Here is a 14705-nt window from a genome sequence, read left to right on the forward strand (position 1 = left end):
CCTAGCGCAACGCGTGGGCGAGTCGGAAGGCGCCCGCACGAGTCGTTGCGCAATATTTAGCAACGCCAAAGCAGTTCTGTTCCCACGACATGTGTCGTCAAAAGCGCTTCCCTTGCGACAGATGCTCGTCTGCTTCTGGGTCGTTGTCTCACTTCCTGCGGCGATTGCTAAGTGGAAGGCCCACACGGAGGGTGTGTATTGCCGTCCCACCCACCTGGATTCATGTATAAATAGAGAGAACTGTACGCACACTGGCATTATTGTTTCCAAAGCTGCAACGAAGGCGCTGTTTCTTGCAAGTGGAACGTGTTATCGTGTGACGAGAAAGGTAAATTCTCGCGGTTGAACGTCAATTACTGTTTTAGCATGGTTCTTAGCAGAGTCGACGGAAGAGGCTGAGTGCAGCTGACTTCAACAGGCTGACTCCACGGCCATTTATACTTTAAAGAGTAATTGTAATGGACGCCCGCAGACGTTTAGGTTCCACGAGAAGACGGCCAAAGTTCTGATATACAGGTTTTTATTATAAAGCTACATATTATTCACCCCTAAAAATACGGTTCGGGTATTAGAATCGCAAAAAGAGGTGTATGTGAGTCAGGTACACCAAGAGAAATAAACATACGTGTAAAGACCAAATCTTCGGTCTATATCAGGGAAAACGTAGACTGCAATCAGCAAAGAATATAGCAGCAGCTCTTACCGCCTGTGAAGGCCGCTTAAAATCACTTCCTGTAGAGAGAGATATATAAATTTAATAGAACAGGCTTTCTGGAGAGGTTTGCAAATCTGCAAGCCTGCCATGTTCAGGTAATGGAAGAGTAGATGCAGGACGAAGAGTGTAGGAAGGACATAACCGATGTAGGCATGTGCGTGTGTTCATCACTTTTATCACTGTAATATCTGCCAAATTTAAGTGCTCTAAGCTGCGTCCCCTGTTATACATTGTTTGCAGTGAGTGGTCTTTAAGGAAATAAATGTGAAGTGAAGTTTCGTGAGAAATGTAACTGAGAACATGTAATTGTTTCGCGACATATGTAATTGAATTACCAGGAGTGGTAATTAAGAACAAAGCGCATTTAATTACAAGTAAATAATTGCATGCAATTTGTTACGTGCAATTGTGGAAGCAGCATTATATGGGCTTCAAAACGAAACAAAACAGTCAGGTAGAAAAGGCATAACTTCGTTTTGTTGGATACTTGCTGACTTATTTTCAAATTGTTTGCATCTTCTTTTCTTTTCAGGCACGAAATCGCGTTCCTTGCACATAAAAATCAGATATGAATGTCGATTGGATCCCAGCTGTGTTTCTCCTGAGCCTCGGATATGTGTCCGGTTCATCACCATCGGACATGTCACATCCTGTCAAGGTGTCATCGGGAAATGGTATTGCGCCGGCTGAAAGGGCCTATTTTTAACGTTAAATCGCGCAGATGTCCTAGAGCGTATTCATAATTAGCTGAAGTAAGGCTGAAAAAAAACTTCCATCTGTACGAGTTCCACTTCTACAAAATATAGCTGCGCTATTTAACGTTAGTAACTGCAGTACATTCAGCTAATCTTTTTCATTTTTATGTCTTCTATCACACAGTTATAAATTTGGTTAATGTGGATATTTTTTGCGTAAGATAGTTGCACTGATTGAATTATAGCTGTCAGTGCAGTATTCTCACGGGATTGTCTAGACGCCAAATACGACTCACAGTCTGTCACATTCTAATGTTTATTTACATTATTGTTTGTCGTCCATGTGCTCGCGGTAAGAAAAGTGCCTGAATTTCTCGCGCAAGAATTATCAGAAGATCTGTTTCTACTATTTTTTCAGTCGAGACGTCTAAATATGTAGCCAGCAATAATGTGTCCGCTGAGTAAGATTCATACACAAAGGGCTCTTTTTCTTGATAAAAAGGCGTTTTTGTGGTTAAGAGAGTCATCATTCGAAGCTAAGATCATATCCGTATTGTGATATAACGCAGGACCCTACAATAAAGTTATCCCATCATCCCACCATAATGAATATTGTGCTGCATCAACTAACATGTTTAAATATTCTTTCCTTCCTCGGGCAACATTCTAATGAAGGAATTTTTTCTCTATATTGTTAAGATAGGTGTTCTACCGGTGTTCTACCGGTGCTAACATATGGGGAAAAACTTGGAGGTTAACAAAGAAACTCGAGAACAAGTTAAGGACCGCAAAAAGCGCGATGGAATGAAAAATGTTAGGCCTGACATTACGGGACAGGAAGAGAGCGGTGTGGATCAGAGAGCAAACGGGGATAGCCAATATTCTAATTGACATTAAGAGAAAAGAATGGAGCTGGGTAGGCCATGCAATGCGTAGGAATATTATAGTTACAGAATGAATACCAAGAGAAGGGAAGCGCAGTCGAAGACGGCAGAAGACTAGGTGGGGTGAAGAAGTTAAGAAATTTGCAGGCGCAAGTTGGAATCATCTAGCGCAAGGCAGGGGTAATTGGAGATCATTGGGAGAGGCCTACGTCCTGAAGTGGACACAAATATAGGGTGATGATGATGATGATGACGATGATGATGATTGCATTGCACATCATGCTATTCTAGACTGGGGTCCTATAGAATAAAACTATACCAGTCTGTTTTTATTCCATACTCCTGACGTCAAATTCAGGTAACCACTGGCGCAAGCATATGGTAGTAACCGGCAACGTTGTCTAAAAAACATAATCAAACGTGCTCCTCGTTTGTACGAGCTCACTTGTGTTGCTTTCAAAACGAGTACCATTGCCTAATTTGAGGAGTTGTTCTTATCTAATTGGCTGAGAAGAGGTGAGGAGCACGCTCAAGTGGATAGGGTTTCGATGGGGCCGAGTCAAAACAAAGTGAAAGTAGATAACCGGATGAGGAGTGTGGTGCCGGCGTGTGCCATTGGTCCACTTTCTCTTACTTAGCTTTCGGTGGCTAGTCGAAAATCACAGTGGCGTGCAACGCAAGGTTATAAATTCTGCCAGAACAGAGCCTCAGCAACGAAGAGTTTGCAAAGCGATCGCATGCGTGCGGAAAGGTCGATAACGTTATAATGCCACGCACATTATACGGTAAGAAATACACGTTCCCCTGCAGCTCCGAGCCGCCGGTGTCAGAACAATCAGCGTGCAGCCATCTTCTATTCCTTTCGGAACGGTGCAGCCTCCGGCAATTCAGAAAAAAAAAGCGTTTTGTTCGGCATATTAATGCGTCTAGAACGTGTACACGTCATTTTGACGTGGTGAGATTTCGTTGTTTTGTGATGTTACGTGACAGACAGACGAAGCAAACACAGCCCGAAAACAATTGGCCAATAGCACACAGCTAATGGCGAAAAAAGCTCCGTCGCATGCCCCCGCGAGAGGGACACCTGTAAATGCAGAGCATAGTGGGGTTCCGTGGTGTTGGTGTTGTTGGTGTGGTGGTGGTGGTGATGGTGTGGTGGGGGTGGTCTGGGTTGAGAGAGATGAGAGAATCGTATGTAGGTAACATAAAGTTGTTATTATTTTATTGGCATCACTGCGATTCTTATTGATCCGCTTGTCGACGTTGACGCCTGGCCGCGGTTTCTCGTTCACGAAGTTCGGCGTCGGCAGCACGCTTACGACGCTTGCGTTCGGCGTCGGCAGCGCGCCGCCTCGGCGTCTTGTCTACTGCCGCCGTCGACGAAGACGATGGTACGATGTCTTGAACTGGTGCTTCGGCGCTGATGTTGGATTGTGTCTAGGTACTAGTTGAAGGTCTTGCTTCCATCGCTTATCAACTGCGACCGCCGACGAACGCAAGAGAAGAGAGCGCAGAAGTTGACGAGTGAAGCCCGCGCCAACCCGCTTTATATTCCTAGCGCGCGCGTTAGAGGGAGAGGGGGTGGAGAGAGGGCGCGCTATCACGCCAGCACCTGCTGTTGCTACGGTGCTTGCAGCGCCGGAGCGCGACTCAACTACGACGCTTCGCGCGCTGCACATGTGCTGCAAGCGTGATGCGGGAGAGGAGGAGTGGGGGAGAGGGCGCAGCTGTGCTCGAGCTGTTGCGGACGGACGGCGCACGCTACATGTGAGTTAAAGAAATGCTCTGCATTGAGAAGGCGTCGAATCAGCAATAACTATTTTTATTTCGTTCTGTCCAATCACACATAATCAGTGTGCACATATCAGATGGGCGTTTTCGCCAATTTCGTGACGTCGCGTGACAGACAGGCGAAATAGCGTGTGGCTCGATAATTTTGGACCAATTTTGGATGGCTGACTGCAGAATTGGAATATAAAAGTTTGCAATAGATTTACGCTATAGCGCCCGTTAAGTTAAGGACCGCAAAAAATTAAGGACCGCACAAAGAGCGATCCTACGAAAACCTTTAGGCCTAACATTAGGAGACAGGAAGAGAGCAGTGTGTATCAGAGAACAAACGGGGATAGCCGATATTCTAGTTGACATTAGGCGGAAGAAATGGAGCTGGGCAGGCTATGTAATGCGTAGGATGGATAACCAGTGGACCATTAGAGTTACAGAATGGATACCAAGAGAAGGCAAGCGCAGTCGAGATGGCACAAAAGTAGGTGGGGTGATGAAGTTAGGAAATTTGCAGGCGCAATTTGGAATTAACTAGCGCAAGACAGGGGCAATTGGAGATCACAAGGAGAGGCCTTCATCCTGCAGTGGACATAAATATAGGCTGATGATGATGACCATAGCGCTCATGAGGTTCACTTGTTTGGGTTCGATAGATTTCTTTAAAATTTACCTATTTTTCTGTTCATCCCCTTCGTAGCAAAATGAGGCCGGTCATATCGCTAAACAAATTTAAACAATAACAACTCCGCAGCAACTATCTGCTGTGCTTTTCGGGAGCAAAATGGGATGTTTATTCTCATGCGAAACATCTGAAGTACAGACGGAGTAGTGAATAGAGTAGGTGTTTTTGCGCCGGAAGAGAAATTTTCCAATGGTCACTTTTGAAAATTCGTATAGAGCTGGCTTGCCGCGTAGAATCTGTTAAACACCAGTTGGTTTTATCGAAAAAGTGCTCAAGATAGTGATCTAAAACCTGATGCACAGATATGCTGAAACTATCGTTGTTTATGACTACATACAATGCCATATCCAGCCATAGTCAATATATATATATATATATATATATATATATATTGTTTGCTTAGTGTAGTGAAGTCTCCTGCACTAACCATTTAGGACGTGCGGATTACGGCACTGGCACCATATTCAGACACAAGTATTTTACTGCTGCAATGCCGTTTTCAACAAATGCAGGAACTCATATCGTTTCTACTCCCAGTGGGGATTTGCATCGGGAAGCATCTTCCAGCAGTAAGGCAGAGATTGTGTTAGTTGGAATTTAGGTTGAGACATGTTTCCATCGTCGTTTTGCATCTGCATTTTTTTCCTTTTTTCTTACGCGAGTACACATGTACTTGCACATTACATTTGGTGTAGTCAGCCGCCCTTTTCGAGATAATTTTCGCCGAGTAATGACTGCAAAGTATTGTTACCAGTAATCCCAGTTCCATTTCTAAGCTAGTAGCCCGTGATAACAGCCTGCAAATAATTCAGGGGCCTAATAAATGCACTGTACGTGTAGACGGGGAGCACAAATTAGGTTGAAAATGTGCTTCCAGCGACATCCACTTAACTGAAGCATACAGTAATCACAAAACCCTAGAGAGAGAGAGAGACAGAAAAAGGGAAAAGGCAGGGAGGCTAACCAAAGGGTAGGTCCGGTTTACTACCCTACGCTGGGGAGACAGGGAAGACAGAGGGAAAGTCATAGGAAAATACAAAACCCGAAGATTATGTAGTTCTTGGGCGGCTGGTAAATACAGCTGATTCTTCGAGCCCCGATCACCAAATATAAGAAACATTACTACAACAATGTGCCTTATTCAATAGGGATGACAAGGCATCTGTGCAATGCCAATGCTTGTCTTTTTATGTTTTTAATTTATAGGATGCTTTGCTGAAGGGCTTTTTATCAGTACGAGCCAAATTATGTTATTTGAGCTGAATATTATGGTTGGTCGTATCAGCCTTTCTTGTGAAGGGAACACTGACGCAGTTTTCAGTGCTTTGTGAAACAAGTATATGAGGAATTCATATGGGTACGTGTGACTGGCGTCACTCGAAAGGGCGTTACATTTGCTTCATTCTCTCGATGGTGATTCCCGTCTAATAACAGCATCATAGAATGTGTTTCCCTGTTGTTGAAGGCCTCTATCTGAATAAAGCCGGATTCTGACTCGGTCGACCGCTGTTCTAACTGCTCTGTGACATTTTCTTGAAAATTAGTCTTTCTTTAAAGTTCCCTGGGGGCACAGTGGGCAGTGCACTCTTCGTAGTGGTGTTACAGCTCATACAAAGCGTCATATCGGACACCATGCACATTCTGCTAAATCTTTAGCCACTTTTTTCTGGCGACGAGATTTTGTTTACGCTAGCGATCATGGCGAAATTATGTTGGAAAAAGGGAAAATTTGTGTTTTTGGCTGATAATATTTGATGTGAGACTTGCGCATTCTTTGCGAGCATTTCGTACCGCGCTACCGCGGCAGGGCAGGATACTTCATGTCTTCTTTTTTTGTTGGAATAACGTGTTGAGCTCCGCCCGCTGTGGTGGCTAAGTGGCCGTGGTGCTGCGCTGCTAACTTCCAGATCGCGGGATCAAAACCCGGTCGTGGAAGCCGCATCTGTATGAGGGCAAAATGCAAGAACGCCCGTGTCCTCTGCACTGGAGGCCTGTTAAATATCCCCCGGTGGTCAAAATTATTCCGTAGTCCCTACTACATCGTGCCACATAATCAAATCGTGGTTTTGGCACGATTCAATTCAGCTCAACGCATTGAGCCGCAAATATTCACAGCTACGCACCAAGTAACCGAACATTGTACTGTGCAAGAAACGGCAAATTTCCTTTTTAACGCCGTAAAACTGAACACTGGGTCATAGAGTGGAACTAGGTTTCTATGACGTCTACAGTGCACGAGCGCTTTTGCATTCATTCCTTATTCACATTCGGCCGCCGCGGCGCGCATCGCACCGGCAACCTCGTGCTCCATAGAGAAAGGCTAGTGGGCTAGGGGGGGAGGATGTTTGAAAAAGTATTGCTTGCGGGCACGTCGGACTTTACCGATGTACTGTGTGTTACGGCGCGTATATAAAAACCATAAATTGGCTATGTTTCTTTGCTGTGGTGGTGACAATACGCTGTGCGTTTTCTTTTTCTTCTTTCTCACAAAGGTACTTGTGACTTCTACGGTGTGGATGCGGAAAGCATGGTAAACGTCGTCTTGAACCGACTGCCCGTAGAGCACACTGTGCCCGACGAAGAATCCCATGAAATTATTCCCGGTGTAACGGTTGGAAAGTTCGCCGTGTACTCCGGCCTGAGTAATCTGCGGCCCTTTGGACCAGTGCTGGCGTACTGCCGGGGTGACTCGAGGTTTCTCCATGTTGTCCTGGATGTGACCCGGGGCAACATCAGGGTTACACTGCCGTGGCACACGTGCGAGGATGCGCGTGGCGCCGTCGGCGCCTTTGCCCGGGGGAAGTTCGCCGTCACTTTTCAGGTGATTGCTGCGGTGTCTATAAGTCTAGTTCAGTTAGACAAAAGTCTCTTTGGTGATTTGCACAAGTGAAATCGATGCCTTCGTACAGCAACACTTCGAAGCAGATCGTCGTTGGTGAGTTGTTTAGCGTATTTTCTATGCGATGCACTATTTGCCTTACTCTTTTATTCTAGGAACATTGCGGCCGGTAGGTAGGTTGGCAGCTAGGTAGGTTCCAGTCATGCCTCGTTTTAAGAAAAATAAAATAACCTGTGACCAATGCTGGAATTCAACATCTGCCGTCGAGCATTTAACCCTCGTTCTCTAACCGTTATTGTTTGTTTGATTCCAATTTATTCAACATTAGGCAACGATCGCTCATGTATTTATCGCACTTTTTTGTGTCACGCATGTCTTTCATTCTAATGCCAGCCAGTTCATTGAAAAGCTCGGCGTTCTTCTATGCGAAAAGCAGTAGCCGTGACCAATATAGGGTGACTAACATCTCTTTCTTTTTATTTTATTTCAATAAACAAGGATCAGCGCGTGAGCCCCAAACATCTTCCTCGTCTTCTTTAGCTGTGCCAGCTCGCGCTCTGACGGAGTTCGCTAGACTGCACTACGTCTGGGCCCAGCCGACTTTCCTCAGTACTTGCCTCGAAGCAAGTTACGCAGGAATTATGTAACGTTGTGCCGACTTCACGGTTGTCGCACAGTAATCATGCTTCATCGTTGCTTCGGCAAATGCCATTGTCAGTTTTGCCTACACCACATGACGTAGCCATAGACACGTACGACTGCTTAACGTTTAGTCGCTGATGACGTCACAATACCTGTTTTTCTCGTGTTCGCTCATCCATTAGCTACGTAGAATGGCCAAATTGTAAGCTCGCGTCGTACAACCGACGTAAAAATCCTGCCGTTGCAGCCATACGATTCGTCTTCAACGCGGCCGCCCTCTTGCTGCTGTCAGCCACAGATACGTACGCTCGCGACCCGCACACAACTACTCAATTTACACAAACACGTCGGCTCCCCTGGTATCGCTTTGCGGAACCCCAAATGATGCTAGATAGCCAGGCCTCTACAACATCCTTCACTTTACAACGATTCCGGTGGTGCGTGGGTTTCCGATAAAGCGTAGGGAGTTGGGAATAAATATTTCTCTTGGTGCGATGTCGGCCGTGTAAATGTTGATCGTACGTCTCTAGCCAACTAACTAGCAAAGTAGTTTTGTCAGGCTTTTCCTTATTATTTTATATCCCTTCATGGCATGTATCTCCATTTGAGCAATTACAAAACGCAATTACTCTGTAATCATTCCCAAATTACGTTCATTTATTTTCGTTAGCTGTAGCCACTGTCTGTTGCAACTTTATGATGTAATAGTTTTTGTAGGCAGAGTGAGGCTGGAGAAACGGTTCCCCTGGTGCAGCCGGCGAGCAATTTAGTACATAAAATATTTAAAGGGAAATTTTTATCCCCTCAGAGCTTACACAGCTCTTCGGAAAACATTTATGTTCAGGGCCCACATATTTTAGCAATGCGCGTCTGCTATTTGTGGTGGCCCACGATTTGTTTAGTTTGCATTGTTTTTTTTTTTCAGTTTTTGTTTCGGAGCAAATCCGCAACCTGAGTAATATAGGTAAATTGATTTCAATTGTCAACAAGGTCACCACTTTCTTCCCAGTATATTGCGACGAATAGTGAAACGTTTCTGCCGGCGATGCTCTTTTAAAATGTTTCGGTGTGCAATTCACTTGCGCCATTATAAGAAAACAAAACGCGGAATATTTGGGCAAGAGATTCAACAACAAATTTTAAATAAACACAGTTTTTTTGTTTTGTGAGGTTTCCTCGACAACAGGCGAAAAAAGAACCGCTGCTTTCGTTCAGCAAAAACGTTGACCAATGTATGAGGACGCGTCAGTGCTCTCATTTGTATCCTCACATTGGCCCGCAGGTGGTGAACGGAACGGGATCCGATGGATTCAATTTGGTTCTCCACAGCGGACCCTCACCGCTCTACGTGGACAGCGTGTACGCATTCTTGGAGGGTGCCGGACCTTCTGTGGACACTGCGTTCAAAGTACTGGGAATAATGTTTTCGGGCATGGTTAAGGAAACTTGGCTCCACTACCTCACCCCGGTGCTTCAAGAGGTCTTCAAGAACGCCACTACTTTGTAAAAACAACCCTGGAAAGGAAAAAAAATTGCCGGCTTCGACAGTGGGGCTGTCAACATGGGCGCGCGGCCGTTTAAATTGTTCATGATAGGAAACAATTTCTCGACAACAGCATGAGTTTGAGAAACTATGAATCTACCCAACTCTAAATGTAAACCAGCGCTCGTAATGAAAAACTTTTATTGTTGCTCGTGCGGCAGTAAACACAAATTACTTCGCACACTATAATAAAGTTGTTTTTGTTTTCAGATATGGGGCATCACTTGTTGTTGTATAACAAACCTGCGTTACTCTATGCTATAGAAGAGATGAATGTCGCAGTGTTTCTGCGCCTTAATGCGAGTCTGATAAATCACGAGAACAACATTCACAATCAGATAAGGGCAACAACTGACTCAATAAAACAAGCACATAATACAGCCTTACGGAAACAACAGTTTGGGTTTTATGAATACCTATACCGTGTAGCTAAGGCATGGGGCCAATCGAAGCAATGGTCCAAGGTAGGCGTCGCGATATAGTTTTGTATTGTCACTTGTGACACGAGACTGAATTACACTTCTTGTTTAAAAAAAGCGTAATATTGAATTTAAAAATGCACCAAGTGCCCAGCCACTCTCAATTCATTGCACAAAAATGCACCAGATGTAGCAAATGTCTCTCTCAACTGTCCAAAAATTCAACATGGTAGCGGGTTTTATTTGGACTTGTTATTTCATGAAAAGCTTTCAGTGCGGGTCATGAATTATGTACATATGTGTTAAGGCCATGGATGCATATATCTGTGAATGTATGAAAAAAGTTAGTTTAAAGACTTCCCTCAGCTTACATTTTTTTTCGCGTTTCTCCTAATGCGATTAGCATTCTTAGGATAGTTCACACACTTTTAGGTAGTCCAGATCTAACCAGTTTTCTCTTCACGCAAACTTGGGTCATTAGGTGTATAAGGGTCTATCATCAACCTCAAGAAGACCTACTTTGGTCACTGAACATGCGCCGCTGTTCATAGTACTCATCATAGCACAAAACATATCCACACAAATTGCACATCCGTAAAAAGAGAGATTCCTTCGTAACAAGAGAGCATTTGCTTCGTAAATCATCTCTCTATGACGGATGCGATGCCATTTTAGAGTGCAGTTCTTAGGTGCGAGTTCCTGCGTTGCGCGTCACCCTCGGCGTCAGCGTAACTGGCACAACGAACGAACGAACCAAAGGATGAAAGACGGCTATAGCGATGACAGCTCGAGGAGGAAAGTGGTGGACGGAAGTATGATGAAAGGGTGAGAATGAAAGCAGACTGCCGCATAAGACTGCTTCACGGTGGTAACCCGCAATGAGGTGGCGCCACAGTAGCATTCGCCGTCACCCGGTCGCCGATGACGTCATCACTAAGGCACGTGGCGTCCACCGCTACCATATATGAAAACAAAGCGCTGGCGTGTGGGCTTTTGACCAACTGAGCATGCATGGTGGGTTCGGCTCCAACATAAGCTTGACGGTTCGACTCCCCCCGAAAGTCGTGGGTTCAACTGCCTGAATGAACTGTATCTTAACACGATGACGACGGTGACCCGCGCACCATTACATATTGCGGGAGCGTTGCTTGCTTGATCCGCGTACCACCGGAATTGTTCCGTGAGCGTTTGCATATAGGTAAGACACGATGCCTGGTCGGGGACGATGCTTATTCGTCGTCGTATACGATTTGGCTTCGACGACGCGGATTTCGCCCAAGAACGTCGAACGTCGACAGAACGATGACACATATGAGGCTTTCGCCTTAATAACAGCAAAGGGGAAGAAAAACACCGCCATAATTAAACACGGAGCGTTATGGGGATACAATAGATACGAGGTGCTCCGAGTTATGTGGAGAGGCGTAATGGTTCCACGACTTACATTTGTAAATGCGGTTGTTTGCTTGAATCAGGGGTACAATCAGGACTCGATGGCAATCAAAGGTCAATGGAACGCCTCGCATAGGGCGGTCACGCCAATATTACAAATGAATCTGCGCAGAGAAGCTGATTGATTATGAAGGACGACTCAGAAATCTGGAACAATGTAAATGGGCGTGGAGAGTGTTATGATATTTGTACCGAAAAACATCGATTCACAGTGGAGGAACAGAACAAGGAAGCTTACCACCAAGTATGCGACCGGTATCGTGAGCAACATGGCAACAAAGAACGTAAAACGGAAAGTCAAAGAGGCCGAGATATTCTCATCGGTGGCGGCAATGGAAAAGAAACCTGCTATCAGCAACTACTGAAGAGGGAAAAAAAACGAAATCAGGAAAGAAACAATTTATGGTAACTTAAAGGGAAGCTTTTTACTTTACGAAGCGAGATCAGGATGCCTTGAACAAGCACAAATAAAGCGATACAACACGGAAGAAGAAGCATGTGCTTCCTGCGGTAAAGCGGGGAAAACAATAAAGCACGTTTCATTAGAATGTGAAGCCTTTGGAATCAGTGAGAGCAGGGGGAAAGTAAACATGTCCGCAATAGAGATTACTAAGAGGTGGTTGGAAGACTGGTGGAAGTAAAGTACGGAAATGACAAACAACGGAGGTGTACAAAAACAATTGTGCCATAGGTGTTCAGAAAGTTAAGTGGTGAGAATTCTTGGTGTTTTGTTTTATATACGTAAGACATTATGCAATATAATAACAAGAGCTTCACGGCGCAACCCACCACCTCCTTCCGTTCTAAAGGGGACGCTTACCGCATCCACCCATGCGCGACAGCGGCGGGGCCGGCGATGCGGGAGAAAAAATAAAAAGTGTGTGTGTGTGTGTGTGTGTGTGTGTGTGTGTGTGTGTGTTTGCGTGCGCGCGTTCGTGTGTACGGGCTTCATCCCTTTATGCACTCACACAATGCTTTGCTGTATACAGTAACCAACTCGTTGGATCTGCTTCATTTTTTAATGTTTGCATATAGGTTTGTGTGCCGCTTTTAACCCTGTTTCTTTCGTTTTGCTCTCGGAGGCATCTCTTGCTTCCACCATTCGGCCTGCTCCCAAAACCAAACCTTCACAGATAAACACAAACCTTCAGGCAGGTCAAGGTCACGACCAACACGAAACGAATAAATTGGCGCCGCGACAAGAGCAACCAAAACCACTTTTACAGAAGAAAGAAGATCTGACGTAATTAAACATGAGAATATAAATACTACAACCGTCAACGCATGCTGCGATATAAAAGCGCAAAAGAAGACTCGAAGCACTTGACAGACTATACTCGCTATGACTTCGCTTTCAGTATTTGCATTTCAGGCATCATCCATCGAACCCACAGAAGGCTTGCGAAGAAGCAAGATCCTTACATGGTTGGGCTGCGGCGCGCAACTGTTTGCCTTTCGTTCGGCCAAGGCCAGGTGCCAATTCAGGTCGGCTAATAATGACCGAGTCGAAGGTCTCGGCCGTCTATCTCTCGCAAGATCAGCTTGTCTGAACTCTTCTGCCCGAGCGCCAAGAAATTGAAAGGTTTCATTAAATGAAACACCCATGTTCTGCGGCATATAGTTCTATGTCTCTGTATCTGAGCGTCTTATAGTACGCAGCCTTTCGCTTAAACAAAGTTATTTTGAAAAAGAAAGATTGCTGGTCTTTTTTGTTCGTTCATCTGAGATAAGTGGTTTGGAATACGCTGAACGTTTGAAGCAAACATGCGCTCTCGTAAACAATCTCGCAGAAAGAAAAAAGCATCCAAGGAAATTTTATTAATAATTGTACGTAGCTTTAAAAAAGCATCAACGTGATGACAAGGACCAAATAACTGAAGGATTGATATGTTCATATCGATGGGTAGCGGAGGAAGGCGGTAGTCTAGACAAGCAAGAAGTAAATACCGTTGCAGGCAAGTGCAAATATTGAAAAAAGAAACGCTAAGAGATGAAAAATATTTTGCCTGGAAACACAGGTAAATCTCTAAATTCATCACAAGAATATAAGCACTGCAAGACGCTGCACACGTTTTGAACTCTAACTGTACTTGTCGGCATGGGCGATACACAAAATGAAGGCGGTCACCTTATTGAACGGTGAATGGTCATCTTGTTTAGGCAGCCTTACTAGTCATACACAGTGAGATGTGCTTAAACAAATTCTTGTCTACGCAGTTTTGTCAAACGTGAAGCGATACCAGTACACGTGCATGATAAACATTAAAAATCATTGTCATACATAATGGTTAGTGACCATAAAGCTCAATATTTTGTTCAGTGCATTCAAACGATCGAAGGTGAAAGAAAATGTTACACATTAAGCAAGGTTTATAAATAAAGATGACCATATGCAACGCCTTTTAAATTCTATGCGCATTCGTGCGCGATGTTCAAAAATTACTTGGGCCATCTGGCCGTTTGCAACAAAAAAAAAAAGAAATAGCACGCTAGCGCGGGAATAACACCTCAAGAGCATTGACTTCCTTTTAGTGGCGCATTAAATTTGCAACACAAGCGTAAATATCTAAGCCGCATGTTAAAACGAAGGAGTAGTGCTCATTCTTATGTTTTGCAGCCTTCTTCTTGTACAACACTGAGGACAAATGCTGCTTTAAAACCTCAACCTGAATTGGTTGGATATATATCAATATTTCAAATCTGTGGCTGAATAAATTGACGAGTTTAAATTTTATTTCATGGCATAATGAAATATTTTCGCCACACAACAAATAAAGAGAGCTTAAAGAAAATACCTCATTTTCAGTCAAGTACAACACCTGCGGACTGTATTACAGGCAATACGATAGACCTACCTCCAACAAATCTTGACGCAACCGCAGGTGTAAAGACGGAAAGTTGCTATACCGTGTCAAAAGCAAATTCAATATCATCAAAGGAAAACGCATCGCGGCGTTTGGATAATGGTGTTTGTCTTGGTGCCCTTTGCGACCCAGCATGTCGTGACTGTGCGTCACGATGGCATACATAATTGGAAACCGTGGTAACA

The 14705-nt window shown here is 44.5% G+C and overlaps 1 protein-coding gene across 2 annotated transcripts in view; it reads left to right on the top strand.

The window, feature by feature from the left end:
- Nucleotides 1-253: 253 nt before the first annotated feature.
- The window catches only part of LOC119458168 (uncharacterized), a 134249-nt gene continuing 119797 nt past the window's right edge, over nucleotides 254-14705 (top strand). Inside the window, exons 1-4 of one of the 2 annotated variants that reach the window (XM_037719997.2) lie at nucleotides 254-328; nucleotides 1248-1389; nucleotides 7254-7582; nucleotides 9525-9618. In XM_037719997.2, the coding sequence (XP_037575925.2) occupies nucleotides 1284-1389; nucleotides 7254-7582; nucleotides 9525-9618 (529 nt within the window). In that variant the 5' untranslated portion in view covers nucleotides 254-328; nucleotides 1248-1283. The remainder of the gene's footprint in view (nucleotides 329-1247; nucleotides 1390-7253; nucleotides 7583-9524; nucleotides 9619-14705) is intronic. The other variant, XM_049670814.1, reaches the window with a different exon arrangement.

This window comes from Dermacentor silvarum, chromosome 7 (genome assembly GCF_013339745.2).
Source record: "Dermacentor silvarum isolate Dsil-2018 chromosome 7, BIME_Dsil_1.4, whole genome shotgun sequence".
Classification (NCBI taxonomy): Eukaryota; Metazoa; Arthropoda; class Arachnida; order Ixodida; family Ixodidae; genus Dermacentor; species Dermacentor silvarum.